The 24,481-nt window shown below is 52.1% G+C and overlaps 1 protein-coding gene across 4 annotated transcripts in view; it reads right to left on the bottom strand.

Annotated features, from left to right (window-relative positions):
- Nucleotides 1-1,505: 1,505 nt before the first annotated feature.
- Nucleotides 1,506-24,481, bottom strand: part of Rangap1 (Ran GTPase activating protein 1) — a 34,096-nt gene continuing 11,120 nt past the window's right edge. For 2 of the 4 annotated variants that reach the window (XM_010634471.3, XM_010634469.3), the window contains exons 3-16: nt 20,322-20,449; nt 16,777-16,836; nt 14,994-15,173; nt 12,011-12,145; nt 8,600-8,758; nt 7,772-7,885; nt 7,410-7,509; nt 7,242-7,326; nt 5,966-6,146; nt 5,155-5,274; nt 3,983-4,085; nt 2,882-2,970; nt 2,628-2,749; nt 2,089-2,440 (exon numbers count right to left, since the gene is read on the bottom strand). In XM_010634471.3, coding sequence (XP_010632773.1) covers nt 2,371-2,440; nt 2,628-2,749; nt 2,882-2,970; nt 3,983-4,085; nt 5,155-5,274; nt 5,966-6,146; nt 7,242-7,326; nt 7,410-7,509; nt 7,772-7,885; nt 8,600-8,758; nt 12,011-12,145; nt 14,994-15,173; nt 16,777-16,836; nt 20,322-20,449 — 1,646 coding nt within the window. In that variant the 3' untranslated portion in view covers nt 2,089-2,370. Of the gene's footprint in view, nt 2,441-2,627; nt 2,750-2,881; nt 2,971-3,982; nt 4,086-5,154; nt 5,275-5,965; nt 6,147-7,241; nt 7,327-7,409; nt 7,510-7,771; nt 7,886-8,599; nt 8,759-12,010; nt 12,146-14,993; nt 15,174-16,776; nt 16,837-20,321; nt 20,450-24,481 lie in introns of all 4 variants that reach the window. The other 2 variants (XM_010634472.3, XM_033766202.1) reach the window with 2 other exon arrangements.

Below are 24,481 nucleotides of genomic sequence, written 5' to 3'. Positions count from 1 at the left end.
GAATGAATTTTGTCAGATGCCCTTTCTGTGTGCACTGGGATCATCTTGTAACCTCTCACCCTTGTTCTGCTAGTGCGGCTCATTACACTGGCGTTCGTGAACCATCCGTGCATCCCAGGGACAAATCCCACTTGGTCATGGTGTGTGGTCCTTTCCACGTGCTGTTGGGCACCATCCCTTTTAATGAAAATAAGACGATCACAGGTACCTTGGCTTAGAACCATTGGTATCACACTTCAGTCTTCTCAATTTACTGATTCATCTGTGTTGAATTTTCCTCTGCACAGCACTGCACGGAGCAGCTTTACTCTTACCTGTCGTTTTCCTAATTTTGGCCTGTATCGTGGTGTAGATGTACAAGTTCCTGTGTTTGGGGTGGGGAAGGTGACTGGATCACGAGGTGCTACCTGCATCAGTGGGGTCCGTCCATAGGTGAGTTCATGGCTGAATGTACTCTCAGGAGTAAAGACCTGTTCAAGGTGCTTACCAGGGGTGTAACCCAGACTGTTCTTGTCTTCCTCTCTGCTTCCTAGCTGCTAGATTGAGCAGCCTTTCTCCACCATGCTTTCTGCCTTGAAGCCGGCCAACTGTGGACTAAACTCTATGAAACTGACAGCCAAAGCAAGCTTCTGAAGATACAGGCACAGGTATTTTATCCCAGTGATGGAAAGTTAATACAGCCTGAGTTGACTCTAGGTCCTTGACATCATGAACAGTGTTGCTAGGGGGTCCCCCGACCCCTGCTTCCTGGGGTTTTGGCCAGTCTATGTGTAAAACAGAATGGCTGCTATGGACTGTCTCATGCTGTTGGAGAGCCTCGGGCTGAGCAGGCCTTTCCCAGACAGGGGCTCAGGCACCTGAGATATTTCTGATGCAGTCATAGTCTCTGGGGTCTGGAGGGTGGCATTTGGGGGTCTAGGAACCCCAGAGGTGACCTCAGCAAGCAGCAGTCACAGCTGCCCTCCGCACCCTGGCCAACCACTCAAGGCTGATTGAGAGGGGCCAGGAGAATTAGCAGCCTGTACTCCGGAGACCATGTTCTCTGTTGGGGGTGCAAGGAGCTGGGCACTGAGGGCCTGTGGGAGTGGCACGAGAGCTCTGTTCTCCCTTCAACCCCACGTGGTCTCATGTGAAGGATGTCAGCCCAGAGGGCACCATACCATCCTGTGGATGCCCTGGCCGAACCTCAGCGAATGGCTCTCCAGGTTCCCCAGTTCTCAGTACTCTGGTTTCCCTTACTCCCTGCCCCGTCCACACACAGGCTACCACTGCTGGCTTCTGGGCCAGAACCTAACGATGGAGCTCCCCAAAGGCAGCTCAGGAAACACAGTTCAGAACAGGGCCCAGTGAGGAACATGGGGCCGAGGAGCTGCAGCCCGAGTGCAGGCCACAGTTAGGATAGGCTCAGCTCTGCACTTCACTGCCTGGGTGACAGCAGCCTCCTGTAGGACCCAGGTGGGGCCCACTTATACCGCACGGACCATACCCTACTTGGGTGAGAGAGAAGCTTCGTGGTCGCCCCAGCCGTCATAGCTGACTTTATTTGTGAAGCTGCCAGGCACAGCCCAGACACAGAGAGCACACGGGAAGCATGAGGCAGTCACGGGGGTGTCCAGCCCCACCCCACCCTCCCTGCCCCAGGGGATTAAGAGCACCCCAGATGCAGCCCAGGCATCAGAGCACCGGCTCCACCTTCCTGTGCAGAACAGGTCTGGGCCTGGCACAGTGCCCGCCCCTCTGGCTTGGCCCTCACTGGCCGCAGGAGCCAGCACAGCCCCAGGTCCTGCTCCTCCTGGACCACCTGGTGGTGCCCCTGGTGTCTCTTCTGGTCCACATGAGCAGGGGCTGGGGTCCTGCCCTCTGTGACAACTCCACCCTGAGCCTCTGCTTCTTAGGCCTTGAGGTGCGCACAACAGGATTAAACAGCGGGGACAGCAATCACTGCAGGACCAGGCCAGGTAGAAGACATCACAACGTAACATAGAGACAGCAGAACACACGGACAGCAACAGCCCAGGCTTCAGCACAGCCCAGGAGGTGGCAGGACAGCAGGGCAGGCGGGACAGCTGCGGCACAGAGTGCAGAATGTCCTCAGATGGTGGTGAGTTTAATGGCAAAGCAAACCTGCAGCCTGTTCCAGGGCCAATGCCCCACAAGAGACCAGGGCCAGAGAGACATGAAAAACCCCAATCTGAACACAGGAGGCAAACACACCACACCGACATACACACTGGGCCCTGACACGACATGAAACAAAGACCCTCCCTGCCTCTGGTTAGTCCTGTCCTAGGGACTCGCAGGCAGTAGCTCAGTTTCTCCAGGTCCCTCATCTGTGGTGCAGGTTGAGGGACAGAAGAGGTGGCCTGGAGGCTACACCTTGTAGAGTGTCTGCAGCAGGCTGTGGCGGGCAAGGGAGCAGGACTCCAGGGCACCATTGGGCCTACAGGGAAAAGTAGGGTGGGTGGGTTGGTCAGTGGCATCTGTCACCCAAACAGGGGACTCAACTGCTCCTATTTTCACTAGGACTCTGCAAGGGAGACACAAGCCCCTCCACCTTTGCACGCCCAGCAGCCTGGAGGGGACCCTTGGAGCCCAGCAAACAGAGGGTATGACAGGGCCACACTCACTTGGTGATGAAGGCCAGCAGCAGGGGTGCAAGAGCCTTAGGGAAGTAGTCCTGCTGCACCATGTGGTTCAGCGCCATCAAGGGGCCGTAGAGGTTGGTGACAGCCTTGATCTTATCTTCACTCTGAGGGGAAGAGAGAAGGTGTGGGAAGGCCAGGTGCCCTTACTCCCCACCATGTGGACAGCTCAGCCCTGTGGCCAAGCGCCAGTGGAGGTCCCACGGGGAAGCCCGGCCCCAGGGACATGCAGGCCTCACCTTGAGCAGGCCCATGTGAACCAGCAGCCCGGTGACGAAGGCGTTGGCATTGAAGGCTGAGGAACTGAAGGCCTTCCTCATGAGCGCATCTGCGGGCACGAGCAGAGTGTGGCAGGGTGAGAGGCAGGAGAAGCTGGCACAGGCTCAGAGGTTCCCAGAGCCCCTTGGGCACACAGGCCGGGCCCTGCCTCCTTGCCCCATCCAAACAGAGACAAAAGGCCAGGGATTTAGCTCAGTGGTTCCACCACCTGCCTTGCAAGGGCAAGGATCCAAAGTCCGATCCCCAGTACCAAAAAAAAAACAAACCCCCACAAAAAACAAACAGTTGCTCCAAACAGGGACAAAGGGAGAGATGACAGACACACAAAGCACCAGGCTGAGGGGCAACCGGCACCAGAGTGTGGCTTAATCCTCCTGCTGTAGCTCCTGCCCCATCCTGGCCTCAAATGTGAAATAGTGTGGGGACCACACCCCTGTGCCACCTCACACAGTGTGGCAGACTGAGGGAGGAAGGAGACCATTAGGGACAGCAGAGTTATTCTGGGGAACAATGCAGGCCTCATTTTCCCCCACATGCTCAGCCTGAGTTCCCACTGAAGCCATCCCTGCCACCCTTGGAGCCCAAGATGAATGTGAGGAGAAGACCACGCGTCACACCTCCTCTCATTGGCCCTCTTGATGCCTGCATTCATAGGGCCCTTCCTCCGCTCTAGGCCAAATCTGCCCACCCTGGAGGCTAAGACCAATGGTGACAAGGCGGAAGGAGACAGGTGTTGGGCTCCTCTGTGCTGGGCCCATGTGGGAAGAGGCTTGCAGGTGGGAATGAGGGAGCTGCCCTCCTCACCCAGACAGAGTGTCTACGGGGCCCTGGGGATATGACTTTCCAGCCTCCTAGGTAGGCAGGGCCTGGCGCAGCCACATGGCTTTGCGGAAGGCCTCAATTTCCCCAGCTGCAAATACTGGCGAGTGCTGAGCCTGTTCCCCATAAAGACCGTGGCAAGAAACCGACAGAATGGGTTAGGGACTCTGTCAGCAGAGAGGTGAGGGACACCCTGAATCAGTGTCACTAGCGGGGATGTCTCCAGCCCCAGTCCACATTACCTACTGCATCCTGCACTGCAGTCCTCACTGTGGCTTCGTCCTTGAACACTGACGACACCTTCAGGAAGGCTGAGACCACCTTCTCTGGGTCGGATGTGTCAGTCTGAGAAATCAACAACCAACGGCAGGTCACTGAAGCCAGATCCCAGCACTCTGGCATATGGTGAATATGCATCTGACCAGAGCGGGCTGGAAATCTGGGGACCCTGGTGGGCAAGACGTAGGCTGTCCCTCCAGCTGGCTCACATCTGGCCCACGGCACCTGGGGAGCTGAGAACGAGTGGGTGCATGGAGCAGCATTAAGTATCATGAACCCCAGGTGCCTGTCTGGTCACCTAACCTGAAGAAATCACACAGAACGCAGATATTGTTCACATGCAAGGAAGCCAAAGCTACTTCTACTTCTGTAACAAAGGGAACAAGTGGGAAAAATCAGAAACAGCCAGGAGGAATGGCATGCTTTGAAGTGACAGATCTACTCATTGAAATAAAAAGGCATGAGAAGAGTTCTACTCACTCCCCCCAAAAATAGTTCTACCCACAGGGGAAAATGTAGAATGGTGTGGTATGAAAATGCTAGGACACAAAAAGTTTGTATTAGCTGAGCGTGGTTGTACACACACTCTGGAAGGCTGAGGCAGGAGGAATGGAAGTTCCAGCCCAGCCTGGGAAACTTAGTGAGACCTTGTCTCAAAATGTGAAGAATTTTTAAAAAGGGCTAAGATGTCGCTCAGTGTGAAGGCCTAGGTTCAATCCCTAGTACCACAAGTGGATGAATAAATTCAAACCATACAGTGACTGGCACAAACGGGTGCTCAATAATCACTTCTGAATGAATGAATGAAGCCAAAACCAACTAGCAAATAAGTGAGGCTAGGGCAAGGGTGGCCTCCCATGGGTACACACAGGGCCTGGCAGAAACCACTGACCACGCAGCAGCCTGGGAACACACCAAAGGGCCTGGGAACGAAGTTCCCGGTGGTAAGGCTGGAGTGGGCAGGCCGCCCTTACTGCAGGCAGAGGACTGCAGTGTCACACGTATCCTGCACTTTCACGTATGTGTGTCTGCATTTAACAATATGAAAAGAACAGCGAAGGCCCGGTCGCCAGCTGACAGTGACCCCCGCTTCTTCCCGTGCTCTGCTGTCCCCGCCTCTAGCAAGCTGTCTCACCTGCTGAGCTATCAGCACTGAGCTCTTGGGCCCAAGGTGCAGCAGCTTCTCGGGGGATGGGAAGGCCAGGAAGGTAGAGATGTCGGTGGGTTGTGCGGAGGACAGCGATGGGGCCAGCTCCTGAAATGGGACACGGATGGGAGGCGATCACAGATTCCAAACCTCAGACCCTGCTGTCTGTTGCTGCTCCGGGACACCCACCCCTTACTTTAGCCAGACCTAGGCCAAGGTCTGGAACTGTTCCCCCACTCAGCCTCCACATGGATCCTCACCAGGCTGTGCAAGGCCCAGAAATGACCGGGGAGAGGCTACCTGGAACTGGAATCCAGCCTGGGTCAGGCTGTGGCCACCTGAGACCACTGTTACCACACTGCTTCCAGATCCCCGGAAAGCACCCGGTACGACAGGGTCCTACTCATTTGTGAATTCTGAGGGGACATGAATGAATGGATTAGGGGTGGCAATCCCAGGCCACCAGGGCCCAGCAGGGGACACCAAGTATGTGCCACAGTTCCAGCCACAATTTCCAGAGCACAAGGCTGTCCCTGAAGGTCACCAGGATAATTCACTGATGGGTGAAAAAAAACATCAGTTTCTATACCTACATTAATATAAAAATAGTGTGCAGGGCCAGGTACAGCGGCATATGCCTGTAATCCCTACTACTCAGGAGCATGAGGCCAGCCTGGGCTACACAGTGAGCTCAAGCCCACCCTGAAACAGACCCAAAAACCCCAAAAAGTAGTTGTGGCTGCATCTTCCAGGATTTCAGGTGATCAGAGCCCTGACCCTAGCAATGACAGGAAGGTACCCCCGTGCTGGAGTTCAGAATCTTCCTCGAGGGCGTGGCTGGTTCCTCCCCTTGTCTTTGCTGTGGTTCCTCCTCTTCCTCCTCTTCCTCCTCCTCTTCCTCCTCCTCTTCCTCCTCCTCTTCCTCCTCCTCCTCTTCTTCCTCTTCATCCTCATCCTCCTCATCTTCACCCTCATCATCACTGCAGAGAGGAGTTGGCTAAGGCAGAGCCTCCCTTCCCTCAGCCCACCCTGGCTCAGAGGCCTGGCTCTATGAGGGGAGACCAGATCGCCCCTGCTCCCAGGAAGGACAGGTATTACCAGGGAACATGTCCTTCATTTTTTTACCCCCCAGGGAGACCGTGCTGCAGATCTTGTCTTATTCCTAAGGGACCCATTCCCACCCCAGTCCTACACAGAGGCAGGAAACAGGAAGGAGACCATCAAGGTTTATGGGGACCTTGTCCAGGGCAGTGCCACTCACACCTCATGGGAGAGGCCCATGAGATGCCCCTGCCGCTGAAGGGGCCATGTCAGTTCCCTCGGACCCAAGCCTCTGCAGCAGCCCTGAGGACATGTAACCATCTGCTGTGCCACTTGGAACTGATGTGGCCTGGAGACAAGTGACACAAACTGCCTGTGAACCTGCAGGTGGGTGCTCCCTGATACTCACCCATTCTCTCCTCTGCAATGGGCTCATCAAATACTGGAATCCCTACCCTCCCTGTAGTACTGAGGGTTAAACCCAGGGCCTTTGTACTGAGCTACATCCCAGCCCTGTTTTTTGTTTTTGTTTTGTTTTGTACCAGGGATCAAACTCAGGACCTTGCCTGTTTAATTTTTTGAAATAGGCTCTCGATAAATTGTCCTGGCTGGAATAGAACTCACAATTCTCCTGCCTCAGCCTCCTAGAGTACTAAGACTACAGGTATGTGCCATCACCTTTGACTTCCCTGTGCCAACTGCCTCCCTTCTAGTCAGTGTCAGGAATACTATTGTGCCTGTCCCCTTGAGGTGCCCCAGGGCCTCTGTCCACCATATTTGCTATTCTGCCACATCAGAGTCAGATCCACATCAGCTCCAGAGGCCTCCGGACTCCCACCTCCAGAGGGTGCCACGCTCAATGGAACAGACAACACCCTGCCTTGTTTCTGCCAGTCAGAAACCTTGGTGTCTCACCCTTTCTCCCTGGCACCCAGCACAGAGCCTGGCACACACTAGGTGCTCAGCCAACACTTTCTGGGTAAGCACAAAGAGGAAAAAGTGAAGGTGCGTGGGCCACCTGCCCATGCTCCTACCTGAGGGATGCCAGCACCTTGGCCATGTTGAAGCTGTCTAGCACCTCCTGGAGCTGCTCACAACCCTCCTCTCCCAGCGCATTGCCTGCTCAGAGGGAAACTGAGGTGAGAAAGGCACACGGCGGTCGGTCGGCAGGGCTGTGCTGAGGGCCCTGAGGCCCCTATTACCATTGAGATCCAGCTTCTCCAGGTCAGCTTTGTCAGCCACAGCCTCCGCCACAGCCAGGGCAGCATCTCGCTTGATTTCACAGAATGACAGGTTTAGCTCCTAGGAGAAGAGGAAAGTAGAAGCAGGCAGCTACCAGGGGCCCAGCTCCTGCTCCCCAAGAGGCACAGGGGTGGGAAGCCAAACACGTGTAATGACATGACACCGGTGCCCAGCCACAGCCAGATCTGCTGACACTGCACTGCTCCCTCACGGAGAAGACACCGTGGCTCAGACAGGTGGCATAGGCGGTGTGACATCATAGATACAGAGGGGCTGCTCCCCTACCCCCATGAGTGGCCCAGGGCCCAGAGCCCAGCGGCACCTTGAGCTTGGGCAGAGCCCCACGCATGGCATCTGCAATGGCTACAGCACCCTTGGAGCGCACCAGGCAGTCCCCAAAGTTGATCACTTCCACCTGCCGCAAGGTCTTCAGGGTCTGCAATAAGACGACAAGGTCCAGCAGGAGGGCACAGGACACACCCTGCTCAGCGCTCACACTATGCTCTTGTGTCCTGGTCCGGCCCTCCACATCTCTGCTCCTCTCAGGGCCACGCCAGCCTACCGCCCATGTTATAGTCAGAATGCCTGAAGTACAAGTCTAATACAGCACATCACCCTACAACTCTCATGGCTCCCTATTCCTTATAACACAGTTTCCCAGAACCAGCAAAGGCTACGAGGTCTTCCTTCCCCCTCCTGCAACTGTGCATCATTTCAAAGCAGGACCCAGGGAGCCTCCACACCTGTGATCCCTCTGCCCAAAACATCCCACTTGCTGTTCACTTGTCCCGAACCTAGCCAGAAGGCGAGCTCCTGGCAGGATCCTTGCTACCCAGAGCCCTGTCTCATGCTGCCTGGTGGCTCCCTTCCCTCTTTAAGGAGGGACCCACGGGGCCTACAACCCAGGCACCATGCAGGGGCTCAATAAACAGCCAGCGGAGGAGTCAGTTGGGAAGAGACAGGGCGGGCAGCCTTGTCTCCCTTGGCCTGAGAGCAAAACCAGCCCCAACTGGGGAGGCAGCAGGGAGGATGTTCAGGACTCAGGGACCATGGCAACAGCTTGTGATTCACGGCCCTGTTCCAAAGGTGTTCAAGTGAGCTGGGCCCACGGGGTGCACACGACAGGGAAGTGGGGCAGAAGCCAGCCTACCTCGGCCATGGCCACTGCGCCCTTCTCAGTGAAGGTGTTGTCGTTGAGGTTGATGACCCGTAGCAGAGGGTTGATAGCAAAGGCCTGGGCCAGGGCCATGACGCCAGGGTGGTTGATCCCGTTCTGTGGCATGTGGACCTCCCTCAGGGTCCCAACGATCTGTGAGGACAGGAGGACAGCGCAGAGTGGGCCCTGGGCCATTGACACCCAGCAAGGGCTCGGGTGTGGGCTTGGGACACAGACCCCAAAGTACCCTTCTGGCATGGCTGTGCCCAATCCACCTCAGCCCCCTGAAGTTGACCTACTGGCTCAGGAACCTGCAGACAGAGGACTGGGAAGCAGAGAGGCTCTGGGGCATGAGGCCTGGGACCGAGACATGGATTCCCCAGTCTGGTGTCCTCTGCGCTATGGGGACCCAGGGCTCTGCGGATCACCAGTCAGTGATCCAGTGCTCCAGACAGTGCAGCTCCACCTGGCCTCCTCCAGAGCCATCCTCCCCTGGCTATGCCACACCATGGTCCACGAGCCTTGTCCCTGTGGGGGAAAGGAGGGCTCCCTGACTCACTCAGCCCTCCTCCACCCCAGCCTCTGGACACCTCGCTCGCCCACGGCACCATCCCTGTCTCTCATGTGTTGGCAGCTGCGTGGAGGCTGCTTTCTGTGCAACCCGAAGTTCTCATTTTGGATCCATCTCCCCCAGGGAGGCTTCCTTCCGTGGTGTCCTGCTCCTCCTGCTGGAGATCAAAGCTCCGTTCTCATCTGCCCTCAGCTCAGAGCTCTCATGGAGGGGGACACGCCTGCCTCCACTGCCATAGGGGTAGAGGACAGGTCTGGGACAACTGTCCCTGGATGCTTGGCACAATGTGGGAGGAGTCACAGACAAATCCAGGCATGCCAACTGAGGCACAGCACAAACCAGGCTGCTTAACATTTCCTGTGCTGCGTACTCATCAGACAGCTAGGGAAGCCCCTGGGTCCCTCCTCAGAAAAATGTTTTTACTTTATTTTTTTCCTGGTACCAGGGATCGAATTCAGGTCCTTGCATTTGTGAGGCAGGCAGCAGCACCACCACTTATCTAAATCCCAGAAAAATGATTTTAAATTTCGATAAAAATGATACAGAATTACAAAGGAAGTCCACTGAACTGAAAGTTATCAAAACACACACCAAAAAATCAAAATGCAGCCCAGGTATGGTGGAATACACCTGTAATCCCAGTACGTGGAAGGCTGAAGCAAGAGGATTGTTTTGAGTTCAAGGCCAGCCTGGGATATATAGTGAAACCCTTTCTCAAAAAGAGAAAACAAAAACATGAATTTATGTTATAGTAACATAGGTACTTTTTTTCTTTATACTAAGACTAAGGATTATACTAAGGCCTTGGTATTGAGCTACATTCCCAGCCTTTTTTTTTTTGTACCAGGGATCGAACTCGGGTCCTTATGCTTGTAAGGCAGGAGGCAGAACCACTGAGCCAAATCCCCAGCCCCCTGACCCCCAGCCCTTTTTATTTTCTACTTTGGAACAGGATCTCACTAAAGCAATACGTTGCCCAGGATGGGTTTAAACTTGTGATCTTCCTGCCTCAGCCTACCAGAGTGCTAAGATTATAAGAGTGAACGACAATGCCTTGTCTACGGTACTTATGAATAACAAAATCTGAGAGTAAGTTTACTATTACATGACCTTTTTTGGCAGGGGCGTTCCAGGGGATTGAACTCAGGACCTTGCACTTGCGAGGCAGGGGGCAGAGCCACTGAACTAAATCCCCAGCCCTATACCAACCTTTATACGGTAATAAACAAATTTCTTTCTTTTTCTCTAATTTCAGAGACAGAATGTCACTCTGTTGCCCAGGCCAGTCTCAAACCCATGGGATCAAGTGACCTTCCCAGCTCAGTCTCCCACGTGGCTGGGACTATAGGTCCACACTACTGCACGAATCTGAGGTCATCTGGGGCAGCTTAGCAAGACCCTGTTTCAAAATTCTAAAAAAAAGGGCTGAGAGGTGTTAGCTTAGTGATTCAGCACCCTTGGATTCGATCTTCTGTACCACAAAAAAGTGCAGTGTTACACTGTAACTGCTAGAATTCACCACACCACAAATAATTTTGTAGCCAACATTTGTTGCAGTGAATTCAAATGTTAGGAATGTCTTTGTAAAATGCCATGTGATCCACATGACACTGATGACCTCTTGGGTGGTCTGTGTCACCCACAAACTGCACATCAAGGTAAAAAATGATTCCTCTTGGTCCTCTTTGGTTTTCCACCATGTGTGATACATAACACACACACTGTGGGGCGTGGGTGCGGCTTGGTGGTGAAGCGCATGTTTAGCATGCACAAGGCCCTGGGTTCAATCCCCTGCCCCAAAATATACTCCTTGAAACAAAACACACAAGATGTGGGTTAATTAGCTGTTGATGTTATGGGTAACCACAAGCTATTAACAGAGTATTTGGGAGTCCAACATCACACTCAGGAGCTGGGGATGTAGCTCAGTGGTAGAGCACTTGCCTAGCATGTGCGGAGCTCTGTGGGCTCCTGACTGGGGGGGTTGGCACACTGTTCACAGGTCAACTAGAGTGTTTAGCTGTGTTGAGACAGCAATGATGTTATTCTCTCCCTCTACAAAGAACCCCTCAACTCTCCTCCCTACACTGGGTTAAGAACCCCATTCTAAGCACACCAGAGGCCAATGGAAGGGCACATTCATGGGCGGCAGCCAGTTCCCCACCAGCTCCAGAAGAGGCAGGCACCTCCTGAGGGGCCCAGGGAAACACAGGCAGGTGAGGTGTCTTTAGATGCATCCCTGCAGACAGCCCACTAAAGCGGCAGGCCTGTGGGACACTGCTTGGCCTGGGTGTGGCTACTGCTGCAGCACACCACCACCCTAGAAAACATTTACATGAAGAGTGGAGGGGAACATGCATGCATGCATGAGGTCCTGGGTTCAAATCTCAGTACCACAAAAAATTAAAAAGTAGATGAGAAGGGGAAAGACCCAAGGTTCCCACTCCTGTGGGAGGCAAGTGTGGTCCTGCACGGAGTTCACTGCCAAGGCCTCAATTCAGGGCCCTGCGAAGAAGAGGAAAGGGAAGAGGTTGGGGAGAAGGCCACCTGGCTGCTCCTGCCTCTCTTCTGTCCCCATCTCGGGCAAGTGTGTGCAGCTCCCACTGCCCTGCTGCTGCTGAGGAAGGCACCTCTCAGACCAGGTGGCCCACCCTACCCAAGGTCAATCTTCTGTGCTTGGAGCTTCAGCTGACCCACTGACGTGGCAGACTAGGGACCTTTTGGGACAGGGTAGGAAGTGGCCCACTGTGGGACAGGGTACCAGGACTCCCTACCCCCTCACCACCCCGCTCGATTTGGTGCCCAGTGAGCCAGGATGGGAAGAAAACACTCACTCCAAAAGCTTCTGCCAAAGCAGTGGCTCCGTCGTTCTCCAGCCGGTTCCTGCCAGCCACAAAGACCTTCAAGGCTAGTGGCTTGCCTTGGGCGCTGGACTTGCGGTGACACTCGGTCAGAGCTGCGGCCAGGATCTATGGGGAAAGGTGAGATGCTGGCCCAGCCTGCAGCCCTTCTCCGGAATGCTTATGAACCTGCTCTGCAGTGTGTCACACCTCCAGCAGCAGTGGCAGGAACAGACCCACTGAAACACAGTCACCCCTCAAGGCTGGGCTCAATCTCCTGGACTCAAGGGATCTTCTGGCCTCAGCAGCTGGGACTACAGGTGCATGCCACTTTGCCAAGCTCAGAAACTGTCTGTGGTCAGTAAGCAAGTGACAGACTTTGGAACCAGAGCCCAGACCTTGATGGTGCCTGAGGGAACCAGCAGGTTGGGACCACGATCCAGCCAGACATAGCAGTGACACTTGCTGAGGTGCAAACCTCAGCTTGCCATGTTTTTAATATGCGGTCAGGAGGTAGCTTCTACCCTGGTTATACTAAGAGACAAAGTACAAACGCTGATCAGTAGCTGGACATGGTAGACCACACCTCCTGGAATCCCAGCACTCAGGAGAAGGCAGGGCGATTGCTATGAGTTTGAGGCCAGCCTGAACTATATAGTGGGACCCTGACACAAAAATACTTAAATAAATAATTCGTGTTTGAAAGTGCACAGTTCTGAGCCATGTAATGAAATCTCACACAGTCCTGTCAAGTCCAGAGTATCCACCTGGTAGATACTTCCTGCTCGTTAATCCCTTTAGTATATCACTTGGTAACTACTTCATGACCAGATCAATTGTTGTATATCACAGCACTTTTGTTCAAGTGGCCTTTGTTTTACATAATGGCCTCAAAGCCCATTACACCTCTAATTCCATTATACCGGTACCTGGGAAGCTGAGACGGGAGGATCTCCACGAGTTGCAGCCAGCCTGGGCTACACAGTGAGTTTAAAAAACAAACAAGGGGCCGGGGATTTAGCTCAGCAGTTCGGTGGCCTGCCTTATAAGTGCAAGGACCCGAGTTCAATCCCCGGTACCAAAAAACAAACAAAAAAGCCCAAAAGGAGTGCTGCTGGCAATTAAGGATGGGCCAAACCAAAGCTGAAAACTGTCCCTGTAAGTGAAAAGCTGAGAGCACTCAACTAAAAGAGAAAAACAGAGCCAGGTGTGGTGGCATGCCTGTGTTATAAGTGCAAGGACCCGAGTTCAATCCCCGGTACCAAAAAACAAACAAAAAAGCCCAAAAGGAGTGCTGCTGGCAATTAAGGATGGGCCAAACCAAAGCTGAAAACTGTCCCTGTAAGTGAAAAGCTGAGAGCACTCAACTAAAAGAGAAAAACAGAGCCAGGTGTGGTGGCGCATGCCTGTAATCCCAGCACTCGGGAGTCTGAGGCAGGAGGATCGCTGTGAGTTCGAGACCAGCCTGGGGCTACATAGTGAGTTCCAAGTCAGTCTCGACTACATAGTGAGACCCTGTCTCAAAAAAACCAAGAAAAGAGAGAGAGAGAGAGAGAGAGAGAGAAAGAAACAATCATCTGCTAAGGTTGCTAAGATCTATAGTACACTAAGACATTCTGAGACCATATTCGCACAACTTTTCCTATAGTATGTTGATATACTTGTTGTATTTCTGTTAATCTCTCACTATGCCTAACTTGTAAATTAAATTTTAGCACTGACATATAGGGAAAAGCAGTACATTTAGGGCTTGGGACTTTCCAGGAGTTCAGGCACCAAGGGTGGCCTTGGAACGCAGCCTCATGGATGAGGAAGGGCTACGGTCCCAGTCAAATCGGAGAGCAGAGCTGGTCCATCGAGAAGCTCCTTCCTTGGGCAAGGGTTCAAAACTCTGCTTCCCAACATCACCCCACCTACTGAGAGTATGATGTAGGCCAGACAGGCACAGGCCAGTGGGGCTCTCCAGGAGCCTCAGTTTCCTGGCACTGCTGTGTGGCCAGCTCAGGTGACACCCCTCACTCTGGGTTGGGCGCACCTGCTCCATGGGGATGCAAACATTCTCTCATCGTAGCACATAGGCAGCTTACTGCCCATCTACACAGGGGAGGGCATGTGGGACAGACAGAGACACATGCAGGGCAGCAGGCACTTTCTGTGGGGGTGGCTACACCGGCTCCTCAGCCTGGGGACATGGTGAGCCTTGCCTCAGTTTCTCTGGCTCTGAATGGAGCTGTGTGGATGAAGTTTCAAATTCCGTCCCCTACACACTAGCTGTGACCCACATCCCCACTTCTCCAAGCCTGAGTTTATTCATGTGAGAAAATGGGGACAGACAACTTACTGTTCATGTGAGGCAGGTAAACATCTGCACAAATAGGTCCCCAATCCCTGTTGGTTCCCTGTGTCCCCAAACTTTCCCTTTAGTCAGAATGTACGTGAGGGAGGGGACTAATGAACTCAGTTCTCAGCTCTGACCTCCTGAAGGAGCCCGGGTGGACAAACAGGGACTAAAGAGACCAACCCTCTCAACACATGTTTGGGAAGCAAACAAGCTCCTCTGCACCACTGACCAGCCTGGATTTCTGGAATCCAAGGGGTGATACCAAGGCTCTGCCCAGGAATCAAGGTGAGACTGCCCTTCTGGAGCAGCACGTTTCTCTTTCTAGGTTCCTTCCTCGCCCTGGCTCTGCCAGCTGTTCTAAGTGGCAGTACGGGCAAGAATGCTCCAAGCCTCCATTTTGCAGAGCCAGCAGATCCGAGCAGGTTACACAGTATCACTGCCTCAGTGTTGCCAAGCAACACGAGAACTCGGGTACCCTCCTAGACTCCTCTCCCCACTGGCCAGAGGCTGCTGCCTTTGAGACCTTTCTCCTTTGAAATGAAAAGGCAACAAGAGCCCCAGAGAGTGGCGTCCAGGAGCTAGAGCACACTCTGCTGCATGTGGATGCAGCGGGGACTACATGGACTCCAAACCCACCTTGCCGCCACCAATGCCCATGCCACAGTTGTTGAGCTTGAGCTCCTGCAGGGTGAAGCATGCTGGGCTCTTGAGCAGAGTCTCAAATCCACGGACGCCATCAGGCCCAAATGCGTTGTCACTTAGGTCCAGCTCCACCAGCTGGGCCCCAGCAGTGATGAGTCCCTCCCCTAGTGAGATCTGGGCAGAGAGGGAGCTCAGGTCAGTTTTCCAGACATCTGCCAGCTGCTGCTCCTGTGCCAGGGCCAGCCCTGCCCTCAGTGGACACGCAGGCCACCAACATGTGCCTTCCTGGCACTGAGCTTCCTATTCCATGTCCACACTGGCAACCCCACAGAGGGCTCCTAACTAGTACATGGGACCTGGGCAGGAGGGAATCCTGGGAGGGCTCCTTGTAGGAGGTGGCGGATGAGCTCAGTCCGGATGACAGTAGCCAATGAGAAGGCAGCAAAAAACACAGGTGTTGACGAGTGGGAAGCAGCAGCCAGACGCCGAGGAGGAAGTGGAGGGCTTAAACCAAGGCACTTCAATCTGGCCTGAGGGGACAGACTCTGTGGTCATGGGGGACAGAGGAGGAAATGAGGGACAGCAGCGGGCAGCAGAGGCCATGTGCCTACCTGGGAGCCGATGCAGGAACGTGGGTGACGGCGGAGGCCAGCTGGTGTGGCCGGAAGTAAGGGGAGGAAGGGGACCCTGTGAAGCTAGGGATTCCCTAGGCATGGCAGGAGACAGGGAGGTCCCACAAATGCCTCCAGGGTTTTGGGGTATGGCAGACAGGGGTGGCAGGAGCTAGACTGGAGGCAGAGTTCTCTGGGAACCTGTAGGACTGGGGATACCTACAGGCCCCCAAAATAGTCAGAGGAGAGGAGGGTCTGACAGAGAGGGACGAGAGTGGGGAGGGCAAAAATGGGGCTTGGAAGGTGGCTCACGGGGGCAGGGCAGGAGGAACATTCTGCCCTCGCCGGGTCACGGAGGTGGCGGCTGAGCTGGGTTCCAGGGTCCTTCTGCTCTTCAGCACTCATTTTCCCACCCTGCTCTCCTAAGGCCCGGCCCCATGACCTCCACCCACAGGTGGCCACAGACGCTCACTCTGCGGTGTTCCTGCCTGCAACTGTGCCACTCCCTGCCGCAACCCTTTCTCTCCCTCCCTGAGCCTCCTTGTCCTCACTGGTGGGAAAACTCAAAGAAAACCTCAGGCAGGGCAATTACGCCAGAGGGAAGTTTCCCCAAGCTTCCTTTTTACCTTCCTATCAGATACCCACATGAATTCAGCTGACCAGAGTTCTGAATCCCAGCCCCACCTGGTCCTGCTCATCCCCCGAGGCTGAGCACCAACCCCATCAACTCTCCAGGAGCTTCCTCAAAGGCCACTTCCTCAGAGGCCCCCTTCCGTGCCATTAAAGCATCTGTCCCCTGTCCAGGACCCCAGGGGGCTCTGGAAGGAGGCTCTTCAGAAAGGACAGGGGTGCAAGGCATCTCTGGAGTCCCCGTGTGGGCTACAAGAATAGCAGGCTGAGGATGCCACGGCAGGCTCAGGGCGGCAGCTGACCACTGCTGGGCCCATCCCCCCGAGAAGACACATCTGTCCCCCTCCAATCCAAGGCCAGGCAAGCCTTGTCCTGCTGTGTCCCACCCTTTCCTGTCAGGACCCAGGCTCTGCTTCAGCACTCGGTCACCTGTGAGGTTTATCTTCAGCTCCACAAGGAAGAATGTGAGAAAAAGTCAGGAAACAGCCACAGGGTCCCCCATGCCAGGGGATGTCCAGCGCACTCCCTAGCCTTACCAGTGCCGGAGGGATCTCAGACCGCAGGCGCCCCGTGAACATGTCGCTCCAGTGGCATCGCTGTGCAGGAGAAAAAGCAAACACTTAGCCAGAGACTGTCAGGAGCCTAATGTGAAGCCATGAGCATCCTTCACTCTGTGGGCCGGGGTGACCTGAGCATTACAAGATTTTCTTTTCTTTTTTTTTTTTTGGCGCTATTTGATAGAACACTAGCCATGAGCATCCTTCACTCTGTGGGCCGGGGTGACCTGAGCATTACAAGTTTTTCTTTTCTTTTTTTTTTTTGGCGCTATTTGGGATAGAACACAGGGCCTTGCACTCACTAGGCAAGTGCTCTATCACTGAGCTATCCCCCAACTCTCACCCCGTTTTTGTTTTGTTTTTTGCAGTACTCGGAATTGAACCCAGGGCCCTCACAGTCCCACCATTTTTGGAGATGGTCTCACGAAGTCACTAAATTGCCCAGGCTGGGCTCAAACTTGCGATCCTCCTTACTCAGCCTCCTGGAGTGTTGGGAATCAAGATGTGCAACAATATGCCTGGCTTCACCCCACACTTTTTTGGAAATAGGATCTAGCTATGTTGCCCAGGGTAGTCTCAAATTCATAATCCTTCTGCCTCAGCCTCCAGAGAAGCTAGGATGGCAGGCATGTGCTACCAAGCCTGGCTACAAGACTTCTTAATCTGGGCTTTGCCTGCAAAAGGCTGGACCAGTTTTGACTGAAGACAGTGATACCCGGAGGCCTGGCCTCAGTTAATGTGGCCCCTAAGGGCTGTGAGGGGCTCAGCAGAAGCAGAAGGAACTTTTTTAACAAGTCCAGCCCTCTCACTGGACACATGACATGGTTCCAGGTGACAGAGGAACAAGAAAGTAAACCACACAGGTCACAGCATCAAGGAAGTTCCTTTTTCCCTCCCGTCTTACCACTTCCAATGGATTGCTCCATGGGGGCTGGGTCCACTTCCTACTTCTTGCCTTTCTAACAAAGAGAAAGCGGGCTCAGGCTGGAGCCTTTGGGTATTTCTTTTACCGTAATGCATTCTGGTTTTCTACCTATAGAAGTAATGTTCTGGGCCGGGGATTTAGCTCAGTGGTGCTGCCGCCCGCCTTGCAAGTACAAGGTCGCAAGTTCGATCCCTGGTACCAAAAAAAAGAGTAATGTTCTGAAATTATGTACAACTTAGTTAAGTTAGTAAAAAGTATTAGGTAAGTGTCACAAAGGTGGTATCCACATAACTTTATTGTGACAGTCCTATTCCCAATCCTGATTGCTGTGTCTATTACCAAAACTAAAACCTCCGCAACTGCAGCCATCACTGGGCCATGTACGGAGCTGACAGGACACAGGGAAAGCCAATTTCCCCTAAAGATGCAGACCTTAAATTACACCAGGTATGGGCCCAGGTTGTAGCTCAGAGGCACCACACCTGCCTGGCAAGCAAAAGGTCCAGAGTTCATTCCCCAGCACCAGGAAAAAAAAATTAGACCAGCTATGTCTAACCTTCCATACTAGGGAAGTTGGTTTTTGTAGAAAAATGCTTATATCAGGATGGGAATTTAGCTCAGTGGTTCGGTGGCCTGCCTTGCAAGCTCAAGGACCCGAGTTCAATCCCCAGCACCAAAAAAAAAAAAAAAAAAAGCTTCTATCTTCCCATAAAGCCACTGACCTACACCCTAGGGTCCCAGCTGGATGTCTAGTGTATCCAGGCCTGCTTAGGGAATTACGATGATGCAGGTCTTTAGGGCAAGGGATAGGAAGCCATAATCCAAGTGCCACCTCCCCACAAAGCTCTATAACTCAAGTATGATGAGCCAAAGGGTTGACCTGAGGCTCCAGGAAATAAGGCCTGGCTTCTGAGCCCCACCCAGCTGGCTCCAGGTCACTTCCTTCTCTGGCCTATGGAACCCTTTTTGTGCAACAGGGCCTTATGCTTTGGTAATCTCCAAGGTGACAACAGAGCATTTTTAGCTCAGCCTCACATGAACTCTGTCCAGCCTCCTCCTCCTGTATGACCCTAAGATGTACTTCTGTCAACTATCAAAACCTCACGGGGGAGGAAACGTTGTATCCTGCATCAGCCCATTTCCTGAACACTGCAGGCCATCAAAGGCAGTGTCCATCTGTCCTGGGCTCCGCTTCTTCCAGCACTGGAGACAGGCCTGGGTCTACATCAGGTGACAAAGTGTATGGCAATCTCTCTCAGGGTGACCTCTAAGGGGTAAGAGCCCCACCTCCTACAGAAGCCAGTCTCAGAGCCACGTTCAGTGCAAAGTGGAGGTGCTAGGGTTGGAACCCAGACCTGTGGACTCCAAAGCACAGTTCCTCTTGAGCCTCCACTCCCTTGATGTATAAAACTAAGACACGGCAGGTGGGTGTGATGGCGCATGCCTGTAATCCCAGCACTTGGGAGGCTGAGGCAGGAGGATCACTGTGAGTTCAAGACCAGCCTGGGCTACATAGTGAGTTCCAGGTCAGTTTCAACAACATAGTGAGACCCTGTCTCAAAAAAACCAAAAAAATTTAAATAAATAAAATAAAACTAAGACACAGGCCTGGGATTTATCTCAGTGGTTCTGGCGCCTGCCTCACAAGCACAAGGACATGAATTTGATCCCCAGTACCAAAAAAAACCCAAAAAACAAACAAACAAAAAAAACTAAGACACAACCCAGTACTTTACCCAGGCTATTGGGAGGATTAAATAACAAATGGAGAAAGGCCTAGAACAAGCTCATCCCTGTACATGTTAGGGACCATGGCTCCAGTCTGGACTCTCCCTCAGGACTCTTAACTTAAATATGCTAATACTCACTGGGATGTGGGGGACGACACACAGCATAGTGACATTCCCTGCCATTCTGAACTCGATACTCCCACTTTTCTCACTAGAGCACACTGACAGACTGGTATGCAGTAGCACCCACTTTGGGAACACTCGATAAAAGAATCCAAACTAAAGCATCACAAGTTGGAGTTCTACCCCAGTAACTTATTGAGACCTTATCTCAAAAAAGGGCTGGGGATATAACCCTTACTTTGATCCCCAGTACTGCAGAAAACAGATTCTGAACCGCCCTTTGTGTTGGCCTAAGAGGCATCATCTGGATTTAAGCTTCAGGAAAGAACCTGCCTTGACTGAGAGGAACAGCTGGCTGGGCCTCCAGCTGCAGCACCTCCTAGTCCGTAGCAATGTAGGAGCCCAGGCCCAGCCACTCCTACCCAGAGCCCTGCTCGGGGTCTGTCAGAAGGGTTAATAGCCAGAGGTGCATGTGTGGCTCACTCTGCATCATTCCCTCCTCACAGGCGGCAGACCAGTCCTGGGTGAACACCCTCCCCAGTTTCACTATCACGGGTGTAACCCTCTGCACTCCTAACTCCACTCCCGTCTGCCCACTGCAGGGGGCGGAGCCCCAGCTGCTCCAGACGGCCACAGGAAGAGGAGCCATGTGGGTGACAGTCACCAGAGCAGGGCCTGGGAGGGCTGCAGCAGGGTGGGGAAGCTGGTCCACAAGCAGCCCCAGTTGCTCACACTGCAGATCTTACCTTCAACTCTGACTTCTTCTCTAAGGCCTTGGCGATGACCCGAGCTGCTTCCACACCCACTGTGTTGCCCTCCAAGCGCAGTGCTTCCAAGCCGTCAAAGTCTTCAATCTCTTTAATCACGTCTTTAGCTGTCCATGACCAAGACATGTTAGGCTTGCAGAGTCACAAAGAACTGGGGCAGGGGAAAGCTTGGTAATTACTGTAACTCCAAGGGCTATGGTGCACCTACCCTGTGCCAGCCCTGGCTTGCAGAAGACCAGATGGGCTCATGGAACAGCAACTGGCACAGCTAGGCAGATACCACCTCTGTCTGAGTTCAAATAAGGCAGAGACAGATGGCAGGGAAGCCAAGGGGAAAGAGCAGCTGGCTGCTAGCAGCAAAGACAACTTCACCAAGTGGGGGATAAGCATAGGCTTCCAAGATGGGGCACACACCAGGCCAGGGAGGGAAATGCACCAAAGCAAGGAGCCAACAGCACAACAGAGAGCAGCAAGCACAACCACAGAAGACCTGCATTGTTAAGTGACTCTCCTGTAGGGTATGCGCTTGTTACTGTTCTTTTCTTTAATAAAGAAAAATTCCAGGGCTGGGGATTTAGCGCAGTGGTGCTGCCACCTGCATCGAAAGTGCAAGGTCCCAAGTTCAATTCCCCAGTACCAAAAATTAATTAATTAATTAATTTTTAAAAAAAGAAAAATTCCAAAGCACATACATGTGCATAAACAGAAGATATACTTCCCCATCCCTACAAAAAATAAAAACAGAAAGAGGACAGATTCACTGTGGGTTGTGGTACAAGAAGTTACACACACACACACACACACACACAGGCACACAGGACTGGGGATGTAGCTCAGTGGTACCACCCCTGCCTGGCAAGTACCAGGTCCTGAGTTCAATCCCCAGTACACCAACAGCAAAAACAACAACAAAAAGAAAAAAAGAAAGAAAAGTTACTCAGATATGATGGCACACACCTATAATCCCAACACTCTGGGAGGCTGAAGCAGAAGGGTTACAAATTCAACCCCAACCTAAGCAACTTAATAACTTAGCAAGACTTTATTTAAAAAAAAAGACCTGGGTGTGTGATGGCCCTGGGTTCAATCCTCAGGACCTCAAAAAAAGAAAAAGTCTAGCCAGGTGTGGTAGCTCACACCTGTAATCCCAGCACTCGGGAGGCTGAGGCAGGAGGATGGCTGTGAGTTCGAGACCAGCCTGGGCTACATAGTGAGTTCCAGTTCAGTTTCAACTACATAGTGAGACCCTGTCTCAAAAAAACAAAAAACAAACAAACCTTATCTCCCATATGCATCTCTGTCTTGCTTACATTTGTTTCATTAACTTTTGTTCAGATTACTAAATGAATATAAATTGACTGTGGAATATAAATTCTGAAAAAAGGAAGGAAAAAATATCCTTGTAATGTTGCACAGGGATCAAATTACTGTTAATTTTGGTACATTTTCTAGTGCAGTATTTTTTTTTCAAACATGCACTCTTCCCAGAATGCTGGCATTATAGGTGCATGCTACTACACCCAGCCGAATTTGGCCTTCTGGCTATGAAAATCATAAAAGAACTTGAGGAAAGAATCTGCCACCTGGAAGGGTGCCCTAAAAGGCAGTCCATGCAGGGACCTGCTGCACAATACATGTTTGCTTGCTTGCTCCCAGCCATGCCCTGGCCTGCCACATCCCTTCCTCAGGAAGCCTTGCCCAATCTCCCAGCCCGCTCAGTCTCCAACCACAGCATACACAGGCCATACAATCTGAAGCCTGTTTAAATGATCGCCTCATCTTAACAGCACCTGCTCATTAGGTCCATGCTCTGTGAGCAAAGGGACTTGCTCCAGCTGTGCTCACACTGTGTCCCCAAGGACGAGCATGTAACACTAACACGTGTGCTTTCCCACCTACCTTCAGAAGCTATTATATGTGGCCTGAAATTCAGTACTAGGTACAGAGAGGATAAGTGAACACCAGCTCAGGTCACCCACCCACAAAGTGGTGACCAGCATTTACTTCCTACCTTTTTTTTTTTAAGTACCAGGGATTGAACTCAGGACCTTGTACTTGCCAGGCAGGCATACTGCAACTGAGCTAAATCCCCGGCCCTTACTTCCTATCCTGTTACAAGGAAGGCCAAACAGGTCTGAGCCTCTGACTTTCTAGAAGGGGGCTGAGGTTTCTAGGAAGGACTGCCCGGGACTTCTGAGGAAATGATAGAGCCAGGTTTCAGACCAGTTTCCAAAACTGAACCCATGTGCTCGTCCTCATGGAATCCCCACAGAGAAGCCTCTTAAAACCCACCCCCCACACTTGCCTGGGTGACCACTCTGGAGCTGCTGCCCCAGGTCCCCATGGACTAGACTTTCTGTGCTGGCCCCCCACGGCAAAGGCTGGGGTAACCTCCTTGCACTGTGCAAGCCTCACCCAAAAAGGACACCTGCTCTAACATCAAGGCACTGCCAGGTCTACAAGGAAGAAGATGGCCACTCAAGAGGATGCTCATAGTCCTTAAGAGCACAGAGGTAGGACTTATAGAAAGATGGAGGAGTAAACAGCAGATACACAGCCTCTCTGAGATTTGGTGTCCAGACACGGGAATATAGCCACGTGAGGAAAAGAAGGTAGAAAAAGTGGGTTCCCGAGACCCAGAGAGGACGTGAACCAGGAACTAAAGCCCATGGGAAGAGTGAAGAGAGAGAACAGTGCTTCCCTGACCAATGATTCACTGCAAGTGAGGGGCAGCTCAAGCCTAAAGACACAGTGACTACTGGCAACCTCATAGGCCTCCACAGAGAATAAAATCAATGGAATGGAGCAGTGGAGACAGTAGTCTATGGTGGATGGTGAGTTATCTGGGTTCAGACGTCCCCCAGGAGAGGGAAACTGGCCAGTAGCCACCTTGCAGAGGCCAAGTGAGTCAAGTGAGCTCAGAACTCAAGAGCAGCTTCAGACTGGCTCTGTCTAGCAGCTCCAGTGTTACAGTGAGGTGGAACCAAATTCAAGTTGGTAGGAGATCAAGGAGCTGAGTTCAAAGACAGCAGAAGACACACAGACTATTGCATTCTGAACAAATAGGGTCCCAGCCTCACAGCCAGAAACCAGCCTGAACTTCAGTGGAACTAAAGATGCAAGCTTGCTGGGATTATCTACTATCCCACCATAAATCTACAGCTGGCTCTCTGGGATTAATTGACACGGATCTGGGCTTTGTTTGCCCACTCTGCCTACTAGTGACAGCAGAGACACGCCCTGAAGTGGACATTTTTTTTCTTTTCTTATTTTTGTTTTGTTTTCTTGATTATTCTTGTTATGTGTGAACATTGTTTCTAATTTTGTTTTCTTTTTTGCTGTCCTTCTTTATTTCTTCCTTTTCTCTTTCCCTTTCTTCATCAGTTTTCTAAAGTTTATGCAATCTTTCTTTGTCTTCCAGCCTTGCTTCTAATCTTTTTCTATTTTCCTATTTCTCTATTTTTTCATTCTAACCTCTTTTAAATTTTCTCTTCTGGCTGGGTGTGGTGACGAATGCCTGTAATCCCAGCACTCGGGAGGCTGAGGCAGGAGGATGGCTGTGAGTTCGAGACCAGCCTGAGCTACACAGTGAGTTCCAGGTCAGTCTCAACTACATAGTGAGACCCTGTCTCAAAAAACAAAAACAAACAAACAAAAAAAATTCTCTCCTGAGGATAAATCATCATATTGAAAGCATATTTAGTTTATACAATTTCATATTTACTGTATATAATTTTTTAGTTTATTTTACATTTTGTTACATAACCACAAATATAGTTCAAATGGTTAAAAGTGTGCTTGTGAGGCAGGCTCCAGAACCACTAAGCTAAATCCCGGGCCCCCTTTTTTTTTCTTTTTCTTTTTTTTTTAAGGTCTTAATTAATTAAAAAATTTTTGGTACTGGGGATCGAACTTGGGACCTTGCACTTGAGAGGCAGGTGGCAGAACCACTGAGCTAAATCCCCAGCCCTTAATTAAGTAATTATAAAAAATAAAATAAAATAAATTGAAGAGGTAGGATTCTGCAAGAGACTCAAACCCAAAAGCGACTCAAACCCAAAAGCCAGCTATACCTAGAAGTCATCTTGGAGAAGTAGTCATTTCCTAAGGGTTCTAAATACTAGCAATAAAGCTACCTG

Source organism: Fukomys damarensis, unplaced genomic scaffold (genome assembly GCF_012274545.1).
Source record: "Fukomys damarensis isolate Sample0158 unplaced genomic scaffold, DMR_v1.0_HiC HiC_scaffold_19, whole genome shotgun sequence".
Lineage (NCBI taxonomy): Eukaryota > Metazoa > Chordata > Mammalia > Rodentia > Bathyergidae > Fukomys > Fukomys damarensis.
Note: the sequence above shows the minus strand (reverse complement) of the source record. Positions and strands in the feature narration are given on the sequence as shown.